This window comes from Doryrhamphus excisus, chromosome 10 (genome assembly GCF_030265055.1).
Source record: "Doryrhamphus excisus isolate RoL2022-K1 chromosome 10, RoL_Dexc_1.0, whole genome shotgun sequence".
NCBI lineage: Eukaryota > Metazoa > Chordata > Actinopteri > Syngnathiformes > Syngnathidae > Doryrhamphus > Doryrhamphus excisus.
Genome location: NC_080475.1, coordinates 17,542,425 through 17,566,142, shown reverse-complemented (window position 1 = coordinate 17,566,142; position 23,718 = coordinate 17,542,425). Strand labels below are relative to the sequence as shown.

Here is a 23,718-nt window from a genome sequence, read left to right as displayed (position 1 = left end):
GGGTGGGGGTCGCTGGCGGCTCTTGCGTGAGGCGCGGCGAAGCCTCTCGGAGCCGCGCGTCGGAGGCTAATTGCTTGCCCTGAGGGATTAAACCAGGTGATTACACACTGCGCGGTGTAATTATATAAGGAGCGGCTAGTGGGGCCCCCAGCTCCCGGCCCCTGGGGTCACGCGCCACAACCCTCACCCAAGATAAATTGGAGCTGCCACTGGAGTGCAAGGCGCCGCTGGAGAGAGCGGTTATACGATTAGCATTAACATTTCAGCGGCAAAGGCAATCAATGAATGACTTTCAGCCCCCCCCCTCCTGCTCACACAGACACCAATACCTCCAAACGTCCACATCTCCTCGTCTCCAAGCTGCTCCCTCGCCACTTAGCCAAGTGAAAGACAAGCAGGCGCTAGCTAATTTCAGCATGGTTACAAAACAATGCTTGTGGTTGCACGCGTCCCGTCAATGTTTCCCAGTTTGTTTTCCTTTGCTTCTTTCCTGGTGTGCTCGTCTGTTTCCCACAGCTGAGCAGCACGAGGATGGAGGGTCACAAGGACGGAAAGACAGCAGAGCCAAAGGTTGCAACCGTAAGGTCTTATTTTGACCACATCGCAGGCGGACAGTGTACCCCTCCTCACTTTGACAGTCAGGAGGTTGGGGTCCTGAAGCCTCATTATTCTGTCAGCTTGTGTAAAACATGGCCTTGTGAAGATGTGCACATCTTCTCGAAGTAAAAGGAATCAGGCAAAGTGAAAGCAAAACTAGCAGAAGCCAAGCAAAAGAAGGGCATGATCAACGGCCTTTTTCATAAAGGACAGAGAAGAACAGAGAAAAATAGAATTTGCTTCGAAAAAGAGCCAGCGAGGAGGAAAGTGAGAGGCGCCTTTCCCCCTTGATGAGGACAAAGGAGATAATGGAGAGGCCTTTTCAAAAGTTGAGGTTGTGGGACGCTCCATTTTATCACCAGCCTGAATGCAGCCCGGAGGGCGGGGGAGAGGGAGGGAAAAGGGGCACAAAGGGGGTGGAGGACAAGGGGGGGCGAGGAGAAGAGAGGCAGGATGAGTGTTAATTAGAAGGTCCTTCAGCCCGTGGCCCCGGTCAAGATGCAGGGGCCATCCCAGCTGTCAGAGCATGACACACTGGCATTGTGCATTCAGCCCTCATTATGTGTGTTGCTCTGGACTTGTGTGCGTGTGTTCGTGTGTGCGTGAGAGCGAGGGGCGGCGTGGAGGGTACAGCAACGGCCGGCGGTGCTTGCTGCGGCGTGACAAGACTGATGAGGCGCTGGGGCGACACAGGGGCTGGAACACGGCTGATAAAAATACACACATGGACGTCGGCGCCCACACGGGGATGAACGTGTTGCATTGGAAACATTAGACATTAGCATCTGTAATGATGCAAGGGCCTTTAAGCCAATGAAAACCTTTCCATGTTTGCCTCCACAGTGAACTGTCCCAACCTCCACCCCTGCTGTCACCTCCAACCGCCCCCCACATCGCCTTAGGATCTCACCTGCGGCCCCCTTTTCTGGGCCTGCCCTCAGCCCTCTGTCAGGCCCCCGGTGAGTCACCTTTTTTAGCATGCTAATATATTTACACGTGAGGTCAGGTTTCTGCAATCCATTCCAGGATTCTACGTGGACTGTCACCAGCGTCTCTTAGTAGTAGTCGGGCTGAAGCTCTGTGGCCTATCTTGCTGGAAACCTCATATTACAAATATACAACATAAGGTGAAATATTTCAGTATTGAACAAAGCAAAATTTGTTCTCAATCAGAAATCACTCCACACTCTTTATTGCTCTCTGGTTCTACCATATCTTACTTATTGTGTGGAAATATGGGCTAATAACTATAAAAGAAATCTTCACTCGCTAAATGTACTGCAAAAAAGGTCAGTAAGGATAATTCATAATGCCGCCTACAGAGAACATACTAACTCCTTATTTCTAAAATCACAAATACTTCAACTTGCTTATAGTACTTATAGTTCATCTTCAAACAGCTAAAATAATGCATAACAGCTAAAATAATGCATAAGGCTAACAATAACCAATAAGCTAAAAATGTCACCCAGAGGAGAAATATGATCTCAGGGAAGAAGTACATTTGAAACACTTCTATGCTAGGACTACGTTAAAAAGCCATAGCATTTCAGTATGTGGAATCAAACTATGGAATGGATTGAGTAAGGACCTCAAACAATGCACAACGATGAGCCAATTCAAGAAACAATACAAGCAGTTGATGTTTGCTAAATACAAGGATGAAGAGTCTTGAACCAGTCATGATGTGCTATATATATCACTATATTGACACTTACTATGGTACCCATTATGTCATTGGATGGTCATATCACCTCCTACTTTGGTACGAGGTACATTATTAAAAAAAAAAAAATACAAAACAACCTTAAACTGTATTAAGGAAAGCAGGAAGTGAACAAATGTAACAGTTACTGATTGTAAAAGTACCAGATGGAGGGGTAGGATTTAATAAGCTTTGCTTCTTCCTACTCCTTTTGGACATGTGGAACTGTGAACTGATTATGGGATGCACTCAATTGGAATCTGATGCATGTTCAAATGAAATAAAACCATTACCATTACCATATGTTTCTATTCTCCCATGTACATCAGGAAGTACTCCCAGTATGATGCAGTGCAGTTCTAATCTAGACAGTGGAAGCTGCAGAAATAAGAATAAGCATTGATAAATTAAACAATATGGCTACCCATGTGTATATTATGCAATATAACTTGTCCAACCCATTTCTGCTTTTAAAGCCATTTGTGTTTTCTAAACCAGGTTATGGTTTCCTCCAACCAGCTCAAGCTGAAATCTTTGTGCGACAACAAGAAATGCTGAGGAAGCAGAATCTGGCAAGGTGTGTGCATGCATGTTAAAAAGAAACCAAAAGCTAAAAGTTGTGTTGCGTGAGCCTCCAAGACATTCTTGTGGACGTGGTCGTGTGTTATCGTAAAAGTTCTCCACTTTGGCTGCTGATTTAACACGACTATGTGTGTGTTGATGTTCCTCAGACTGGAGATGTCGGCCGAGCTACTGAGACAGAAGGAGTTGGAGAGTCTCCACCAGCGACAGCAGCAACAACTCTTGAGCTCTGACCTGCTGGCCGCTCTGTCCGCCGGTCTACCTGCGGACCACCCGGCCTTGAGGAGCCTTCACGACATCCCTGAGGGCCACCCACTGCGAGAGGAGCTGACCCGTCGCTCCAATGCCATGCTGGTGCTTCGTCACGGAGCGGCCGCCCCCCTCCTGGGCCTCAACCAGCAGCAGCAGCAAGCAAGGACGTCATCCGCCCACAAAGATGGCGAAGCACAGAGCTCCACGACCAGCTCAGACACCGAGTCCAGAAAGGCCCTCGGCGCTGGGGACCACAAAAGAAGACGAAAGGACAGAAGCAGCGAGGGGGCCAGGGGAGACGAGGATGACACCAAGGAGTCGGACAGTGAAACTGAAACGTGTGATGAGAGGCAGGAGAGCGCTGGTGCCAAGTCCAGGAGGAAACACAGACACAGGAGGCGGGACGGGGTAAGCAAGGAGAGAGACGGCAAAGGAGAGTGTGACGGCGCCAAGGAGACCCGAGACCTCTCAGACCGGCTGAGTGCACCTTGGAGCTCTGCTGGCACCGACTCACCCAGTTGCTACCTCTTCACGTCTGGGCTCGGAAAGTCTGATGTCAAGTTGCAGCTTCCATCTGGATTGGTGCCACCTCTGCCTGCTTTTCAAGGACAGTCGTTACCCTTTGGATTCCCCTACATCAACCCTTACTTCCACATGGGTGAGCGTCGCTCTCTCTCTCTCTCTCTCTCTCTCTCTCTCTCTCTCTCTGTCTCTCTCTCACACGAGGCTAAAAGCAACATGTGAAAGCCATTAGCATCACTTTGTGAGGGGCCCCGCTTCTGACCCGAGTGTGACCCCTCAGTAGCCACGTGGGCAGCTAGGAAGCTAGGAAGCTGTCAACGGACCTCAAGACTCAACACCACGATGAAAAATGTCCTTCCTAACCAAACCCCAACCGTACTCAAATATATTAGTCAGGTTTACTACGCAATGTCGCCAGATGTTGGGCAGTATCCAAACTATACATTTTTGTAAACTTGATTGTAGAAGCAATCACAAAAACAATGTTTCAATTTCCGCCATCTTGAATTTTAAATGTCCTTCTAAATGCCCCGGAAACTTGATTCTCAGGGTCGAGGGATCTAGTGGTCCAAAATAAATAGGCTGGTGTCAGTCACATACCTATTTGGCTGAAATGTTCCAAATGTGCAAAAGGTCATTTCTAGCTATTTTTCAACTGGTCTTAAGATTTAGATCAGGTGTGTATTGCTAACAACTGTAGCCCTAAAGCCTTAGCCTGTAGATTGTATTGATTTATCATTCTTTCAACCCACTGCTGCTCCCAGGCTCTATGGGAGGTCTTTTCATGGACGGGGAGGACGCAGCCCCGGCAATTCCTGTGGAGGACATCAGCAAGTGGAGCGTGGAGGACGTGTTTGGCTTCATAAGCAGCCTGGCCGGATGTGCTGAATACGCGCAGGTGAGACAACTGTGAGGACAAGAGGGGGAGAGAGAGAGAGAGGAGGGAAATGGAGGACGGGGGCAAGCTGACCAATAACCAAAAAACGTCTTTGATCTGACATCAGATGTGAAGGGACGATGAATAGAAAAATGTCCATGCTGGTTCAGACGCTTCCATGAAATAGTGGTTGCTGTCATCGTTTTGTCCACGACCCTCTGAAAAACCCGCCTGTGAGGTTTTGGTGCCGTGTCTGCACTGTGTGCCTGGCAGCCAATTTGCCACTGCGCAGGGTGCGCTTCGCCTGCGCCAAGAAAAGAATCGACCAGGTCGGAGTTGGCGAGCTTTCAGCCTGCCTTTGGCGTGGTTTTGTCAGAACCACCACTGTGCCAAGCTGAAAACGTGGACCCCTCCCACTGGTGCGCCACCACGCCCATCTCGGCAAAGTCCAGTCTACCCTGCGTCACGGAATTAGAGCCCAATGAATTATTGTCAAAGAAATAGAGCAGCTGTTTGTGTCTCGTGTGAGTCACTGCACGTGGAGTTGTGTTGTGTGTTGTGTGTGTGCGTGTGCGTCTGAAGCAGTTGTATCTCTGTCAGGTGTTCCAGGATCAGTCTATTGATGGAGAGACATTGCCTCTTCTTACTGAGGAGCACCTTCTCGCCACCATGGGACTAAAGTTGGGCCCTGCCCTCAAGATCCACTCGCAGGTACACACCCTGCAGACCTGTGTGTGTGTGTGTGTGTAGGCCGAGGAAAGTCAGCGTAGCATAGATTCCCTAAAATTAGTTTGCCCCCAAAAGCAAAGCTCTCTCTCTTTGTGTGTTGAAATGGAAGTCTACCAAGCACGTGTCTACCGTCAACTTTGCTGAGTCATGTTGACATCTGTCATTCAATCAGGTGGCCCGGCGCATTGGCAGGCTTTTCTACATGAGCGGATTCCCACTGGCGTTCCCCTTGCAGCCTTCTGCCACCTTGCGCCCGTCGGAGCGAGAGGCGGATCCCCCACCAGCACCTGCCGACGCCCCCTCCCTGCCGCTCTCTTTGCTCCAGAGACCCGCTTCCACGAGCAGTAGCTCGTCCCCGTACGGGCCCACCCCGGGTGGCTCCTCTCCCAAGCGGGACGATGGCAACGGATCCACGGTGGTGGGAAGATAAGTAGGACAGAAGGGCTCCATGTTGGAGAAGAGAAGCAACCCCCATGCCTTTTAAACTGGAATTTGTGGGTCAGGAATTAGGATGAAGGATGGCAGCCAATCAGCTGGTGAGTTCCCGGACCGGATGATATCTGTATCCGAGCAGAATCCAAAGAACGTGTGTTGGGAGATAGCTGCTCACAGACAGCATGCCAAAAAGAGAGAGGCACAAAGGTCACATTCTAACAAGTCGGACAGTCCACGGAAAGTCGCCCTCCCATCTTCCTTCCTTCCTGGAATGCTTTTTCAACTTTTTTGTCCATTTTTCACACAGCAAGCCCCGCACAATCCTGGAATAAAAGACTCATCTTCCTCCCTCTTCAGCGTCAATGAGTTTTCATCTTGGGAGGCTGGAGGAGCGCCACGCTTAACAAGCTCCATCTTATCACAGCAACTATGCATTCCACTGTCCCGATACCAAAGATTACCGGATGGGTGGAATTAGAACTATGTTTCTGCTTCTGTTTGCATGAAGGCCGTCAGAGCGAAGAAGAAGGGGAATGATGCTACAAGGCTAGTTAGCGCCTCAACATCAAGCACTCTGTGTTACCACGCAGTATAATCAGGGCCACACTGACAAGAATAAACAGTATTACCATGTATTTATGACAATTTAATAGTAATATTTGGTGGGGGGAAAAAAGTCAAAATTAATCTGGGATACTATGAATAAATACGAAGAAATAGTAAAATAATATATAAAGTCCTAAATATGCCAGAAAAAGTTGTGGTATCATGAGAAAAATATGTTCATATTGTTTTGGGTATGTGTGTGTGTGGGGGGGGGTACTTTCTTACAATAACAAAAGTAACAGATTCCATGAAAAAAATTACAAGAACATTTCAAAAAAGATATACAAGCAAAAAGTCAAAATATTCCAATAATAAAAGCATGATTATGTAAGGATGAAGTTTGAAGAATTACAAGTAGAAATGTTCTTTTCAGAGTGGCCCTGATGCTCCTTGGTACTGCAGGACTTTATCGTGTTTAGCGTGTTGCTGGAAACAATAGCTGATCATTGTACACTTGTGTTGACTACTGTGGGAGGTTTAAAAAACTATAATAATAATAATAATAACAATGCAAAATTGTACAGAGTCATGCTTAAGATGAAAATATCCTGAAGGTTACATACGTGGTACTTTAACCTTTTTTGCTAAATGTAGATGCACGAAAAAAGGTTTTCTTTACTAAAAAAAAAAAATCGGACTGGCAGAACTTTTTGTGGTACTTTGGTCATATATTTTTCTTTTTTTAAACTGTAATATTAAAAAGGCCCACACAATCCTGAATGCTACTCCAGCATATAAACCAGGACAAAGTATTTATAGGTCTTAGCAGATGAAGCAAATTCTATGTATTATAATTAACCCCTGAGATTCCAAAGATACTTTGACTTTTTATTTTGGTTGCAGGGAAAATAAAGCTCTTAAGACAGTTTTTTTCTTGTATCTACGCAAGCAGTTGATTCAAACGCTCCCTTTAAAGGTTTTGTCTTCAACCTATTTTTCTATTCACCTCACGGGTGAAATAAATCATACAGAAATTCTACTTTTGACTTTTTGTGTGTCTTTTCTTCCATTTCTATAGTATGTGTGCTCATCAGACAGAGTATTGTAGTATGTACACCAGGGTTCAGGATTCTTCTCACTGAGCTGAAGTCTTGGATGATGTTGTGATGTTGTGATCATGGCTTTGGAACATATCTGGTCTGAATTCTACTGGACTTGAAATTCCATTGTAATCTGCAGCACCAATGCATGCAACGGGTTTACTGTGCATTAGCATATATTGCTAATGGGCGAGGTTGGGGGGGGGGGGGGGGGGGGGGGTCATGATTGTAGCTTAGCTAGCGGTGCTGGTTAAGAGACACTATTTGCAAGGCTCCAGAATGAAGAATTTACACCGGCAAGCAAAATGTGTAGTGAGAGTGGGGACAGAAAAGACAGCGGTTTGTGTGGGGGTGGGCGGGGGGGATGGTGGGAGGGGTACGCCAGTGAGAACTTGGCATAGAAACACAGCAGCCTGTGTTGCCGCTCTACCACCTGGGCCGAGCGTCTTGACACAGCATCAAACACCCTGCCAGGCTGGCACGCCTCTGCTGCCTGGGGCCTCAACACCCGCCCCCCCTCCTCTTGGCCGGGCCCAGTCTGGCTCAGCCCGCTTCAGTGAAAATCCCAACACCCCCTGCTGTCCACTGTGCCATCCTCTTCAAGCCTGGGGGGCCCTACAGGTGTGAATTAGCATTTTGGAAAAGGCTGCAGCAGACAAGGAGGATTGTTGATGGCCTCTGATGCTTTATCAAACCACAGGAGAATACAGACACCAAGGACAATTGGAGCGCACAGACGCGGCCAGATAAAACGTGCTTATTGCATTTTAGTCTGGAAAAAAATAAGAATAATCAAGAGTCTCAGTCGTCATCGGACAGCTCCAAGTCCTCCACCAAATCCTCGCCCCCTTCCGCAAGCTTGATCAGAGCGGAGGATGACAGCGGCTGAGGAGCCTTGGAGGCCTGGTCGTCTCCCGCCGCCTCCTCATCAGCTACAAAACAGAAAGGTTAAAGGTTATGGGTTGCTGTTTATAGGCTGTTAGCATTAGTAAATGTCGACGTGCATCCATACTGACCACTGATTGGACACCATTCTTAAAGCGTCCTGGTCATTTCTAGCATAATCGACAACATTGTAATGCACGTTTTCAACATTGTATATACGTACATATAATCCACGTAAGATTAGGTAATGGTAATGGTTTTATTTCATTTGAACATGCATCAGATCCCAATTGAGTGCATCCCATAATCAGTTCACAGTTCCACATGTCCAAAAGGAGTAGGAAGAAGCAAAGCTTATTAAATCCTACCCCTCCATCTGGTACTTTTACAGTCAGGAACTGTTACATTTGTTCACTTCCTGCTTTCCATAATACAGTTTAAGGTTGTTGTTTTTTTAAAATAAATGTACCTCGTACCAAAGTAGGAGGTGATATGACCATCCAATGACATAATGGGTACCATAGTAAGTGTCAATATAGTGATATATATAGCACATCATGACTGGTTCAAGACTCTTCATCCTTGTATTTAGCAAACATCAACTGCTTGTATTGTTTCTTGAATTGGCTCATCGTTGTGCATTGTTTGAGGTCCTTACTCAATCCATTCCATAGTTTGATTCCACATACTGAAATGCTATGGCTTTTTAACGTAGTCCTAGCTTATAAGTGTTTATATAAGTGTATAAGTGTTATATATAAGCTTATAAGTGTACTTCTTCCCTGAGATCACATTTCTCCTCTCTTGTAGAGAAGCATTTTTAGCTAATTGGTTGTTTTTAGCCTTATGTATTATTTTAGCCGTTTGAAGATGAACTATATCAGCAAGTTGAAGTATTTGTGATTTTAGAAATAAGGAGTTAGTATGTTCTCTGTAGGCGGCATTATGAATTATCCTTACTGACCTTTTTTGCAGTACATTTAGCAAGTGAAAATTGCTTTTATAGTTATTAGCCCATATTTCCACACAATAAGTAAGATATGGTAGAACCAGAGGATAAAAGGGATCATTTATCAAAAGTTTTGAAACGTTGGCAAGGTTTAATGAATTAATACAACATTCTAACTTCATGCATTTTATTTTTCTAAACTATATTTCAAAATATATTCTATATCTAAACTAGAAATGTAACATTCATGAAGCCAAAACAGAGCGACACATGAAAGCTGGTGTTTCTGCACCAACCTGAGTCTCCATCATCACTCATGTCAGACAGGTCTCCAAGATCATCATCATCATCATCATCATCAGAGCCCAGGCTACCCTTATCTGAAATGGAGAGAAAGAGGAAATATTTCAAGCGAACAGAAACCCAAGCTCTTGCTACAGCCTGACGTTCTTTGGAGACACCTCTATGTGGGCCACGTATCGTCACAGGCAGCTCTAATGTGTGTGTGTTACACAACCCCCCCCCAGATGGAACCCAAAGTCGATTACAGACGCCGCCGCCGCACAAACACCCGTGACAGTTTACCACTGGCAATTTCAGACGTCTTGGGCTCTCGGCCTAAAAATAGCAAATGGAGATTGCAGGCAGGTTTGATGGAGGCTGTGTGTGTGTGTGTGTGTGGACCAGCCAGGGGGACGACGGGGGTCCACAGGCTTTGAAGTTGAGGTGTGATGAGAGGCTCGGGGCGTCGACGAGACGCACAGACACTACAGAGTGGTTTCCTCTTGTCTGCTGCGCTGCACACCCCAAGCACAGACATAAACACGCGGATAAAAATATCACTTCCTTCGCTGCCCAAATTCAAGCCCGTTCCAGCACAACCTTGAATGTTGCCCCCAAATGACCAAGGACTTAGTGACCCCACCCAACTCCACACACACACCAGCATTATTAGCTACTGCCCCCCTCTTCTAGTGTCGGGTGCGTCAAAAAGCGGCCAAAGCCTCAAGACTGGACAACAAGGTTTTGTTATTGTGCCGTCATCTCCAACTGTGTGTGTGTGTGTGTGTGTGCGTGCGTGTGTGTGTGTGCGTGCGCTCCAATGAAAGCAAGAGAGGAAGCCGCCACCTCTGGCTGTTGCACTGCTCTGGTTTGAATTAGGAACTCCCGCAGGGACGCCAAGCCTGTACTTCCTGTCGACGGAGGTCAGCTTGCGTTTGTACTGGGTGGAGGAAAGACCCACCAGGAGGAGGGCGGAGGCTGACAAGCGAGCGAGACGCAGCTGCACATGCTTTTGCTGGGACTCTACCGACAATGAAGTCCAGATGCATTAGAGGAAAAATCCCTGCCGCCTCCTCGTCTTTTCCTGTGACCTTGTGGAGGGATGTCCCCTCCCCCACCCTTGGAACATTTTCTGGTGTAAAGCTGTAAAACCAGGCTGTAGCTGCTCGTGACCCGTGGACAACCCATCCCCACCCAAAAGGGGCAAAGCACAAAATGCCACAAGAAGCTAATGAATTCTGTTGACACAAAAATAAATAATCTGGCCTAAATCGAAAGACACTTTAACGTAAGAGAATTCTTTACTGGTTGATTGGCGGTCCATGGGAATACTTTTGGCCACAACAGACTCCAGACATGAGCTGAAATCATCTAAAACTCTTTCTCTGTCAATAAAGCGGAAGCAAAACACCGCCCCCCAGAGGCTAGCGGGGCTATTACATGCGCTGATTGCTGCCCTGCTTGAACCGGCTTGGTCGGGAGGCTTTTTATTAGGGTGGGCGATATGGACCCCCAAATTGGCTAACCTCTCTGATGGGATGTCAGCTTCTGCACACGTTGATACTAATTCTTAACCAACTGTAGTGCTTAGGACGAAGGAAGATGTAGATGTCATTTTCCTTACGATGACAAAATGTCAATTCACATTTCATTTTGTTTAAGAGTAAATTATTATTGCTCCAACTTAAATGCTATGGTACACGAGGTACCGATGGCCAGTCAACTCATTAATCATTTATACTGGGAGGTCATCTTCTTAACATCAGAAGAATTCATACCAGAATATAAAAATGATGGCCCGACTATACTATTTATCTCGATGATTTGAACGTAACGTTTTAACATTACCACAATACCATCAGAATGACTAATAATATTTTAAAATGATGTAACCATCTCATTTTTCCTCATACTACATTGCCAAACAAGTTTTAAAAAGTTCACCACTAGTAGATGGTAATAGAAGGATGAATACACGACGACCAAAATCCTGTCAATCTCATGGCACCGCGCGTCCCAACAAGCGTGGCCACCGCACGCCCCAACAAGCATAGCATCTAGTTGGGGATCTTTTTACAACAAGCGCCCCAATAAAGCCAATAGCAAGCAACACCGAGTGGATCCTGTGATGCTGGGCTCTAGCGAGGAACGTCTTCCGCTACAAGTTTTAGTGCCGCCTTAGAGGGATACCTTTCCTGAAAATGTACCTGTATGACTTTTGGGGAATGCAAATATACATTTTTAATATGACCAAGCCTCTTACGTTTGATTTTGAGTCCAGTGTCATCATCATCATCCTCTGAATCAGACTCAAACAAAGTCAGAAACTCTTTCTTGTCTTCTGCTTTCTTCTCCTGAATCTTCCTACGCTTGATCTCTGGGAAGTTCAGATCTTCCATCTGTCCCGAAACAGAAAACGGGGTCAATACACAAGCCTGCTTTCATATATGAATCCCAATAAAACCTTTACCGCTACATGAATCCAATTGACACCGATGCAGTCATAACCCCAAAGCCCAAAATAACCAGTGTGATGTGGTCCAGTATTTACCCTTTCCTTGCCAGAGATCTCCAACTGAATCTCCTTCTCCCTCAATTTCTTCCACTGGGTGTAGTACTTGCTGAGAGGAGTCCCCTCCTGAAGCATCTCTTTCTCCCAGGCTACCTGATGGAGGGCAAAAGCATACATTGGCCACAAAATGTACCTCCAAGCCACGTGTGTCAAACCATGGCTTGGGGGCCAAACTCGGCCTGTTATGCAATGGCATCCAGCCCGTGGAACTGTTTGGTAAATAGCATTTAGTCGGCCCCCCCTCATTGACTTTATCAATCAAAGTGCTTCGAGTGATCAGAGTCAGCCATTCCTCCAGTATAAATACGCTGGTATTTTGATATGAAATACTGTATAAATATATACATTGTATAATATTGTATATAGCACTGAATTCACAACCAGTGTCCACTTTGGCCCACAGTCTGAAGTGGGCTTTGAGTTTTGGCCCCCTGTGCGTCTAGACAAATACTTAGTTGGAGCACATGGTCTTCCAAGAATTGATTTTTTTCTAGCTTTATTATATTTTATTTTTTGCCATTGTAGGGGTGTAACCTCATTGTAGCAGTGGAACATCTACAGCCAATAAATTCAACAAAATGCCAACTTGTGTTGTTCACCTTGATGCTAGCAAACAATGAATAACGGCATACAGTGCCTGACCAAAGTCAGTCCACTATTACATGTCTGCAAATGTCTCCAACGTTGTCCCATGAAAAGATAAAATATTTGCAGAAACGTCAGGGGTAGAAGGAGTTTGGAGTTGTGTGACATGACAGTGGGGGGGACAGGTGGCCAGAGAGGGGCTGTGGCCTTTGGCCCGGCAGGAGGGAGATGGTGGAGATGATGGCACCCTTCCTTTGCCTGCGGGGACATCCCTGCTCTGCTGCCAGGGAGTGGATGCCATGGCGACAACATTCACTGAACCGAGAGCGGCTGCAGTGGCGTTGATGCTGCTGCAGGAGCCAAGCTGTTATGTTTTTCACCAAACTGTTCTTTGCACATTTTATTTGCTCATCTGTCATCTGACGCACACCAAGACAAAAACTGGGTCGTATATACGTACATACGGACTTGATTGTTGATGAATCCTGTCTTGATGCTAAATAGTTATGCACTACTACAACGTTGTTTATTATGCTCATTTTCCACCCTTTGTATTGAGTGGTGGTCTCCTATAGAGCAGCTACACACGATGACCAGCATAGAAAACGCTATAGATCTTCCAGAATCTGCACCTATTCCAGCTGGATTTCTTCCAGTGCTTCCAGCCAAAATGCTGCTTTCATTTAGTCCACCCACAGCCTGCCTCCCGGCACACCCACTACGCTGTGATTGGTCACACGCCCAAAGTGCTTCTTAATTACGAACCAAATGAGGAAGTCTGCCTCTGTGACATCACAAAGGGGCAGTTTTACCACGCCCTTTGAAGCAGACGTTTTGAGCCATCCCAAACTTCTTAACTTAAGGGCTCACTTCATTGTCTGAAACTTTGGCATGGTTTAAAACCAGAATACAACATTCTAACTACACAAAAGGGGAACAAGCATCATAGTCCCCTTTAAAGCTGAGGTACATGCATGCAGACCCATGCTATGGAAATACCGCCAGACAGAATTATTCCTCTCAATCCAACACAGGAGGGTAGACCATTAAGGAAGAGGTGCCTAATATTCACCTGCTTAGATTCCTTCTGGCATCAAAGTAAGAACTCAACAGAACTATTGAAATTACAATTAGCAGTAATATAGGTGATATTTTGAGGAGCACTCACCACAGCGGCATTATCGGCCACTCCAAAGGTAGCGCTCTGTCGCCGCCCTGTGATGTAGTTGCTGTTCTCCTGCAGCTTTTCAAGGAGTTGTCGCACAGGCTTGCAGTAATTGGCCACTTTGCATTCTTTCAGGAACGTTTTCAGCTGGTGGAGGAAGATTGGTGGTGTGAGGTAGGATGAGAAATAAGGAAATGCTGAAGGATCACAGTACACTCAGACACAGCTGAGGAACTGTAAGCATTGACAGGATTGGAAATGGGCAGTACGAGCACAACTCTATTCATTCAACAAATGTGCAATTACACAACATAAGTAACATTTTCCAACCTGAAGGATAGTGGGCAGGGCAAGCTCTGGGAAACCGATGGAGTTGGACTGAGTGTGGAAATATTCCAGCATCAAGTCATAGAGTTGGTCAATCAAGCCATCCTAAAAGACACAGGGAGATGGAACACTACATACGGCATTTGTTTGGAAAGTACAATAACGTGTGTCATTTAAGTACACACGTGACAGCACATGACTTACAGTGGTATGAAAAAGTTTTTCAAGATGTTCCTTTGCAGATGACTGGTTGTTGGGATCAGCCATTCCAGGTAAATATATCACATCGCAGACCAACACTGATATTTGGAGCATACTTCCTATTCCACTCACCACAGAGGAGTTATCGGCCACTCCAAAGGTGGGGCTCTGTCGCTGCCCTCTGATTTACACTTTCTGTAAATCCTATAAACTTTATTTTACTTCTCATCTATCACCGTGTTGGTCTGCTGTGTCATATACTGTGCGTGTGATATATATACACGTGTATATATAAAAAAAAAAACATTTCATAGGACACAGTGTAATGTAGAAAAAACTGTGCATGTGTGTGTGTGTCGCGGGTGAGAGCAGGAAGGGAAAGGCTGTTCATCCTAAACCGTGCCGGGAATAATCCCAAAGGGCCGTGCTGCAATCCCCTTGGCTGCAGCACTGAGCGTGTTGATTTAGGGACAGTTTTAGAGGCTTGGAAAGGGCGCTTTGAGCTCGGTCTACTTATGCACACGGACAAACACAAACACACAGACTAAGCACAAAGTGTCCGGTGTGAAACATGGAAACAACGTTAACCAAGGGTGCCTGCATGTCACCGTGAAGAGAAAAGTTGGAAAACGTCTGCCAGGCCGTGTCCCACAAGGATACCTTGTATGCTTTCTCGATGAGGTTGATGTTGTTCAGCTTCAAGATGACTGCAAAGTTGATGGGCTTCTTGCTCATCCGTCCTGGTTTCTTGTTGAAGTCCACTTGCTGGAAGATCTGCCAAGGAAAAGATACGTTGAGGCGTGACAGGAAACCAACAGAACACAAGACCACCACTGAAGTGCCTTATAATTTACTTTGCTGTTCAAATAAGGCCTGACCTTTTAATTGAGCATTGAGATCAAATACTACGTTATTATTTGCCTTTACGATGGGCAGAGAATTAAAATGCAACTAATCTGATTATTTGACATTTGTTATGGCAAGATACGATCCTCCTTTGTCAGTGTTGGAACTTCAGTGCTTCGAAGCGTGTGCTGTGGCTGCGGCCTGGCAATAACGGAGTCTGAGCTTCAACGGTCAGCAAGATTAAACGATGGCAGCTGTGAAGGCCGACAATGACGACAGCATACCATCACTGGGATGAGGAAATTGTTTGGTTATGCAAGGTTTAGGGTAATTACAAGCGGAAGTAGCATCTCTATAAACATGTTCCAGCAAATGAAATGTTTGCATGGTTGTAGAAAGGTTTGGATTTGTTCTACTTTCCCAATATGAACATTATTTTTATAAATAGCACATGTCGGTATTTAATGAACAACCAGGATACCGCTCCAGCTTTTAAGGGCATGGCTGTGTCTTCCAGCACAAGACGTGTGCTCCAGTCCTCAGATGAAAAATGCTGACGGCAAACCAGCATCTTGTTGAGTCTTGGTAGCCAAATTGAGAGCTCGGTATGAAACTCTTCGGTCTGGGAATGACGCTGAGGCGAGCAGTCAGGGAGATGTCACAAGCTAATTAATTAACCTAATTAACCTGTTTTCTGTTGTTATAATGCACAGAAAAGGAAAAGTGTCCTGAGTGAGCTAAATGTTTTGACGTTGGATTTCTTTGAATTGCTTACGGAATGAAGGAGTTAGCGACAAAAAATGAAGCCCCTAATACATACATGATGAATACATATATGAGATTTTAACACGCGACCTTGGTATTGGGAACCATGTGCTTTTACCACCTAAGCCATGTCCCTGCTATCAAAGCAGCAGAATGATTAGGTCATAGAAAATATTACATTATTTTTCCACCAGCAGAGGGCGCCATTTAAAGTGTCCATTGATTTTCAATGGGGAAAATGTTCACAGAAAATGTGAAATGGTCCTAAATGTAGCTGAACATTTTGATGTTGGGTTTGTTTAAATTGATCAAGAAATGCAGGAAGAGTTAGCAGACAAAAAATGAGGCAGAACAAGACAAACATATGCGTGAATGCAAATGCTTTCAGCATACACAACAATTCTTTGGAATTAAACGTACCAGCAACATATTGACTACTTGTCTGCTAATGGGGGAAGAGCGTGAGATTCAGAAGTGAAATACTGCCGTACTCGTGTATCAAGCTATTTCTGACAACCGCTTATCTTTGTGTGGTTCCGTGCTCCTGTGTGGTCGCTAATGCGCTCAGTGTGTGTGCAAAGCAGAGCGGCGTCGCTGGCCGCTGTTGTCTCTATAAACATAGGATGTGGTGGCGGTCTGCGGGGGGAACCAGGGGGAAGTGGGCCAGCATGGGCCAGCTATGATGCATGCGCGCACACAATGCTAAAGCAGGAAGCTCCAACACAGTCACCCCCCATGGAGAGGAAAGAGCGAGCACAGACATACAGGAGGAGGTGGACTGCTGCCGCTGCTGTAATTAAAACAGTGGCAGTTTACTGCTTACCACAGCTAACAAGGGGAACAATATATGAGAAAAATACAGGAAATACTGTGCATCACAAACATATCTTGTTGGACGTGGGAGGGGCAAGGGAAAAGGGCTTCTGTGTGTGTAGAAGGTGTGCGGAGTAGGGTATAGGCAGGCAGGATGTGGTTTGCTCAGCGTGTTGGGACCAGAGTGTCAACCACAAACGTGCCTTTATCGCTACATGCACATAGACACGGGAATAGACCACTCCCATTGGGGGGGGGGGGTCTTTGCTGGTCGTACCATTGGTAACAACCTGTATGGCAACAAAGCTCACATACACACACATGCGCCCACACTAGAATCACACACCACCCGGGTTTTTCCAAATTAAACCATTGGTGGAACATTCTGCCACGTCAACCTTTTAAATTGTTACAATAGTTACAATGAACATGCCTTGGAAGCTTTTAGTGGGCCTCAAATTTGCATAAAATATTGATAAACTCACTTCAATAAACTGCCTTCATTGTTTTTTATGCTCTTATCTTAAAAAAGGTCAAACACAGGAAGTGCTGCGATTTCATTGGCAAAAACGCAACAATAAATAAGCAATGTGAAAATAAAGAGTCAAACGGGAAAAGTGAAGAAACGCTAATAAGCCAAGTTGGTTGTTTTGGAGCTCCAACAGCACTGTGACAGACTTAGTCACTCTTTGGTCTGTGGGCACATCCACGGGTTTTGGCCAAGTGATTACCGCTGAGATGACACCACAGTGCAGCATGATGAAGTCTTACCTCTAAGAGAAAAGGGAGAACTGGGACAAATGTGTTGGTGCTGCTAGAGAGCTGGGTGAGGGCTCTGCAACAGTGCATCCTCAGAGGATAGTACCTTGATGTGGGCACCAGCCTAGTAAGGGAGAAAACAGTGATCAATGTCTCCACCTGCTGGTTAGTTCAGCGTACAGCAGCTACAAATAACCTTTTCTACCAACATTATGTCAAGGCACTTACTTGATGGTACCAATGATGACTTGGCACAGAGGATAGATGAGCGGCTGGAGAACGTCACTAAAGTGCAGGGTGCTAAGTACCCGACACCACAAATACAGACAGTGGATGTACTGCCAGTTATACACCGACTGGTACGTTTCCTAAGGAAAACACAGGCAGACGGTATCCCGGTGTTAGTTACAAATGCTATGCAAGCTGTTTACCAGCACAGTCAAACAAAACAGTGTCATTCTAATTTCACAGAGTAAGGTTGAGTACATTTGTTTACAGTATGGCACTTGGGAGTGTCTGTGCTCTCTGCATGTTATTTATGTGTGTGGGAGCGCTCATAAGCAGCAGAGGACACATGCGTCGCATGTACAGGTCGCCTTGACGAAGCCTGCCGGCATTGCAGGACCAGTCAAACCATGAAAAAATGTGTTATAGACCAGAAACTACAGCAGTTGGACAGTGGATGTACTTTTTGAAGTCCTCAATCCCACTGACATACTGCAGCCAAGTGTGAAGCTACTGGGATGAGACTCGGCATCTCCAAATCTGAGGCCATGGATCTCAGGGGGAAGAGGGTGGATTGAACCCTTCCATTTGGGAGTGAGGTGTCGCCCCAAGCGGACGAGTCCAAGTATCTTGTATTATTCACAAGTGACAGAAGGCTGGAGCGTTGGATCGACAGGTGGATCGGCACAGCATATGCGGTAACACGGTCACTGCACCGGACCGTAGATTTTAATGGGTCAATCTATGTTCCTACCCTCACCTATGACCAGGAGCTTTGGAAATGAGTTTCCTCCGTAGGGTGGCTGGACTCACCCTAAGACATAGGGTGAGGACTGCGGTCATCTGGGAGGAACTGACATTGAGAGGAGCCAGTTGAGGTGGTTCGGGCATCTAGTCTGGATGCCTCCCTGGTGAGGTGTTCTGGGCATGCCCAGCCGGGAGGAGGGCCCGGTCAGACCTAGGACACGCTCCTGCCTCACAGCTTGCCTAGGGAATACATTGGTGTCCTCACAGTGGAACTGAAAGAGGAGACTGCTGCCCACATGAACTGGACCGGGATAAGCACAAGCCAATGGATGGATGGCTTTCTATCATGTCGATGGAAAAACTGTTGTCATAGCCTGGATTCATTGTCGTTTTTTTTTTTTTAACCAAATAGTCAAGTGAGGCATCAGGGGATGTAGTAACACCGAATATTGTGATAGGCATGCCAAAAATGCCTTGATAGTCTGTCTCCCCAGCCCATGGCCACCATCGCAAACCAACCTTTTTCTTCATGGTCATAGCATTCCTGAGATGGATGGCCAGCTGTCGGATGTAAATGAAGGCATGCTGGTAAGTGGCCTGCGTGTCCAGGGAGTACATCTCTGTTAGCGTGCGCTGCATGAAGTTGATCGTTGGCAGCACATTGGGAGATGTGAACTTGCAGTTTTGTACATAGGAAATGTACATTTGCTGGAGAGAGAACAAAGCATAGGTTACATTAGATAATAATAATAATAATACATTTTATTTGTGTAGCGCTTTCAAAATACTCTAAGACACTTTACAGAAGAATGGAGTTGAATAAAAGCAAGTAAACAGAGTAGACGACACACCAAAATACAACATTCATTCGTTAATACACAGTTAAAACATGAGAAAAAGTGAGGCTATGACAGATGGTGAAGCTAACTTAGGCCTGGGGTTTATTTGCACTTACTAAATCCTTACTTTGCCATATTATCCCGGTATGAATTAGGGGTGTCAAGACTTTGCCAGATTAAAATGTGATGAGAGTACTCATAAAAAAAAGTTGCCACTATGAATAAATTAATCACACAAATGAAAATTAAGGCGATAATTCAGCCCATCTTTAGCATGTGTGAGCATGCGGTCCCCTTTTAGGTTATTTTAACCATCTTTGAAGATGTGATCCTTGACATGACTGTCCCCAAAGACAATGTGGCAGTGTGATCAACCACACCACCTTCCTGTTTTGCCATGACTTATTTCTTGAATTCAATAGTGCCTGCCACAGCATTTAATGAAGGTGAGAAATGCCATTGAATAAAGACATGGGAGAACACAAAGGTAGTTGTGGTTGACTTCTTTGCCACAGCGAGAATCGTGAATGTAATCATTCAGTGAAAGGAAGAGTAACCTTCAATAAATGTATATTTCCAACAGTTCCATGCATATAAAACTCCAATTATAATACTTAATAATAAATAAATAATATATATATATATATATAATATAAAATAAAATATAAAAAATAAAAATAAAAATAAAAAATAAAAATAAAAAAAATAAAAAATAATAATAATAATTAATTTACACATCTACTGTAGTTGGCCATTTTCATCCATTCCTATTCTTCCTATTTATAGGCCTAACATTAAACACGTAATAGTAACAACTAATTAAAGAGCAGTGCATCAATGCCTTATGGGAATTAGTAATACAATTATAAAGCATATGATTATGCATATTCTGCTGAATCAATTGCAGGTGTATAGCTCAGCTTGTAGAGCACTTGGTTTGGAATCTGGAAGTTCCAAGGTCAAGTCCAGAGGTACCAAACCACTTTAAATGGTGCTGTAAAAACATTACATCAGCGCCATGACTGGGTCTGCCGCCGCACTGAGGTCCTCTGTTTGGTGATGATCGCGTCTAGTGACACCCCAAGTATCCACCATTTCTTACAGATTCTAACTGTGGCGGGGATGTGGAGGGATTTTAGTCAAGTAGACGGTTTCAAGAGTCGCCGTATAAACATGGAGGATTCTTGATCCATCAATTAGTGGCAGGCCGCCACTAATGTCTGAATGTATGGAAAATACTGGCACCTTTAAGTGTCATTGAACTCACCTTCACAATGGGGACGAGATACACTTCCTGCTTGTGTCTGCAGATTTTGTTAAGGGCCAGGAAGGCAAGAACCCGACATGTCTCATCCCCAGTACTCCACTGCTTCATCAATTGCTGAACAGACATGATGTGGATGAACACGTAAGAGACCATTGAAGAATGACTGACATGCATTGCAGTGTTGCAGCATATTAACATTTTGTCAATTTTGATAGTTTTTGCTCATATTTGGTTATTACTCCATATGGCATGACTTTTCCAAAGCTGATTTTTTTTTTTTTTCATGAAAACCATTTTAAAAAAATCACATTTCTTTCTACATCAACCTGACACCCAGGCCAAATTTGCCACCCTTAAGGAGATACCCGAGAGTATCCCGGTTCGAGATGGTTCAGTTCAGTTCGGTTCAGTTCAAGATGAATAAGGTCAATCCTACCTTAATCAGGTGCCGACACTGTTTAGGAAGACAAAGGTAATACGCTACAAGCTGGTTGGCGTGGCGCAGGACAGCGCTGATGACTGTAGCCTCTGTCAGACAGGATAACAACTGCAGATCGAGACAGAAGATCAGAATCAAAAAAGATGTAAAAGATATACACAACACCTCAACCCCCTGCTTTTAAGAGTATTTTTAATTATAGGCCGGCGTCTAACACCACATTTATTTTTAAAATGCTAGAAAAATTGTAGCGCTTAATGACCACATGGCCTCAAGTTGGGCTGGGCAATATTGGCCAAAACTCATATCCCGATGCATTTGAGTATCGATATTTTTTTCCATTAAGTAAATTTAGACAAGAATATGTCTCAAATATCAAACAATGAAACTGGAACGTTTTACTCTTAAACCCTGATAAAACTGAGATGTTAATGATCGGCCCTGCTAAACAGAGTTGCCCGTTTAAGGACGCCACTGACTTTTGATAAAAGCATCATCAAGCCTGATACAAATACACACACACCTGAACTACACCGCCGAGATACATCTTGATGTCGATTTGATTCTTCTGCCATTTCTTACTAGATGACGGGAGCACCAGCCTAAAAACATCAGAAGAAATGACAAACGTTCATTTTTTTTTTCCACAATTACACTAAAGTCAACAAAGGGGGAGTTTGTGCAGATACGAGATAACCAGCATACTTCTTCTGGTCTTTGTCAGTCTTCAAGGCGAGCATCCGCTGCAAGGCACTGTAGATGTCTCGGATGCAGAAGAGGACTAAGGAATTAAACACTGCAGAAAAGGGGGTATAAAAAAGTCTGTGACTGTTGTTGGGTATATCACCACTAGTAAAGTAACTTAAATAATCCATGATTAAATACAACTGAATTAAAACAGATAAATGATAGTATCAATCATTATTGCAAAAACATTTTAGATGAATGACACTTTTGCAAATGGGACAAATCCTTGCTTAATGTAGGTGATATCATATATATCCCCCAGTCGAATACAATTCGATTTGAATTTATAACATCATGAAATTAGGGGTCCTACCTGAACTGTCAGCCACCTTGTATCGACACTGGGTAACCCCTTCTCCCTTCGTTGTAGCAACAGCCGCCTTGAAAGCCTGAGTGATGTCTCTGAAGAGACGAGGCGAAGGTTCCTTCTTTAAAGAAGCTTCCCAGGCTTCAATCATTTTTTCTGTGACTTTAATGGCCTCATCTGTTTTCTTTAATTTCTTAGAACTTTGTTGATCCCCCTCATCGTCTTCATCATCGGCCTCCTATATACAGAGGACAATGTTATTAGTTCTGTAAGTCATACAGCAAACAAACACTGGGCCATTTCCCACCTCCAGCATGGATGGTAGACTATGGTACTGTTCCTCATCCTCAGAGCTATCAGTGTCATCAAAATTTAGAAGAGTCTGGTCGTTGTCTTGCAGGAACTTGAAGAACTCAGGATCTTTGCTCTTTAATCTGGACAGCTGCTCCTTGTGCTGGGACGCTCGGCCATGCTTTGCTTCGCCCCTAAAGAGGAACACGCACCTTTACATTGAGAGGTATAGGTGCATACATTGAAATCTGAATGTATAATGATTACCTATTGAGCTCTTTCTGGTTGTTCTTTTTCTTGGGTCCATTTTGTTGGGGGATCTCGTCTTCAGTGTCCACTTCACCCTCCTCAGAGTCCCAGCCTGACTGCAGGAACTCATCCAAATTGAGATCTTCTAGTTTTCTACAGCAACGATAATTAATACGTTAATTAGGTTAGGGGGACAACAATACACAACAGACAAACCACGGTCTTACTAATGAAACACGAGTTGACCCTGATAATTTTTTTGTGCAAAGCAGCTAAGAAGCCGGGTCTGTTATTAGCAACAACAGATAGCAAGAAGTTAGCTAGCAGTTTCACAGGAGGAACCAGCTCGCACAACGGTTACGTGAGCATCTTTCATAACAGCAGTCCGACTTCGAGAAAACGTAATGCCCAGTCAAACGATTAAGGCGCGTACGCCGATAAATATGTGCCCCGTGAAGCTGAAATTAAATACGGACGAACCTTTTCTGTTTCGCTGCCATGCTGCATTCAACATGTGACGACTAGCCTCAAATACCCAAAATGCATCGCTGCTTTGTATTTCAACTACGGCTGTTTGATTTCGGTGCCTGTATCCTAAAAGTGCGCATTTGTAGGCTGCATGACGTCATCGCGGTGCGCGAAGGCTCCTCCAAATGTGTTCTCGTTTTCCATTGAAAAGAAGCACCCCATGTCACCTGCCATCCAGCTTGATATAGTGCAGGATGCTATATTGTTATACTACATCATAAAAGTCATGTAAGGCATCAAATAATTCATGTATTCAAACTAGTCTTGCTGTGTTGTACAAATGAAGGAAGTAGTTAAAAAGTACTAACTAAATAAAGGAGCTATGAATATTACTACTGTTTAATATATCAGGTTTAGCTGTGAGCTCGAGATATATCTGCAGAGAGAGCACATTTATTCTCTCTCCTGTAAAACCTACACTTAAAAATACCATTGCTTCTGTGATGTAAATAGTGTTTGTTCGCCTTCATTTTAGTTATGTTACTACTTTCTTAACTCGCGATTGAAGGCAGATGTCATTCTGTAACACGTGACACAACCAGGAAGTGTGAGGAAGGCGAGACCGTCTGAATTCAGAAGGCTGGT

General features: G+C 44.7%; 2 protein-coding genes across 5 annotated transcripts in view; one reads left to right on the top strand and one right to left on the bottom strand.

The window, feature by feature from the left end:
- The window catches only part of samd11 (sterile alpha motif domain containing 11), a 57,930-nt gene extending 50,427 nt beyond the window's left edge, over positions 1-7,503 (top strand). For 3 of the 4 annotated variants that reach the window (XM_058083217.1, XM_058083216.1, XM_058083214.1), the window contains 6 exons: positions 1,441-1,556; positions 2,801-2,879; positions 3,034-3,794; positions 4,423-4,556; positions 5,136-5,246; positions 5,437-7,503. In XM_058083217.1, coding sequence (XP_057939200.1) covers positions 1,441-1,556; positions 2,801-2,879; positions 3,034-3,794; positions 4,423-4,556; positions 5,136-5,246; positions 5,437-5,694 — 1,459 coding nt within the window. In that variant the 3' untranslated portion in view covers positions 5,695-7,503. The remainder of the gene's footprint in view (positions 1-1,440; positions 1,557-2,800; positions 2,880-3,033; positions 3,795-4,422; positions 4,557-5,135; positions 5,247-5,436) is intronic. The other variant, XM_058083215.1, reaches the window with a different exon arrangement.
- Positions 7,504-8,010: 507 nt separating this feature from the next.
- noc2l (NOC2-like nucleolar associated transcriptional repressor) lies at positions 8,011-23,249 on the bottom strand. The gene is made up of 18 exons (XM_058083218.1): positions 23,086-23,249; positions 22,624-22,758; positions 22,373-22,550; positions 22,072-22,303; positions 21,717-21,807; positions 21,535-21,613; positions 21,009-21,119; positions 20,573-20,686; positions 18,986-19,174; positions 17,723-17,862; positions 17,507-17,618; positions 14,972-15,085; positions 14,114-14,215; positions 13,787-13,930; positions 12,013-12,126; positions 11,725-11,860; positions 9,476-9,559; positions 8,011-8,277 (listed from the first exon to the last, which is right to left on the bottom strand). The coding sequence occupies exons 1-18, from the start codon at positions 23,103-23,105 to the stop codon at positions 8,147-8,149; spliced, it is 2,226 nt and encodes a 741-aa protein (XP_057939201.1). The 5' UTR covers positions 23,106-23,249; the 3' UTR covers positions 8,011-8,146.
- Positions 23,250-23,718: the final 469 nt, after the last annotated feature.

What these genes read in the sequence shown, in the direction of transcription:
- noc2l (XM_058083218.1), bottom strand. Translation starts at nt 23,105, where the DNA reads ATGGCAGCGAAACAGAAAAG. An exon ending in GTCATCATTGGTACCATCAA is followed by an intron (nt 17,619 to 17,722) that starts GTAAGTGCCTTG and finishes CTCCCTTACTAG; the next exon opens with GCTGGTGCCCACATCAAGGT. An exon ending in CCCTGCCCACTATCCTTCAG is followed by an intron (nt 13,931 to 14,113) that starts GTTGGAAAATGT and finishes TTCCTCCACCAG; the next exon opens with CTGAAAACGTTCCTGAAAGA.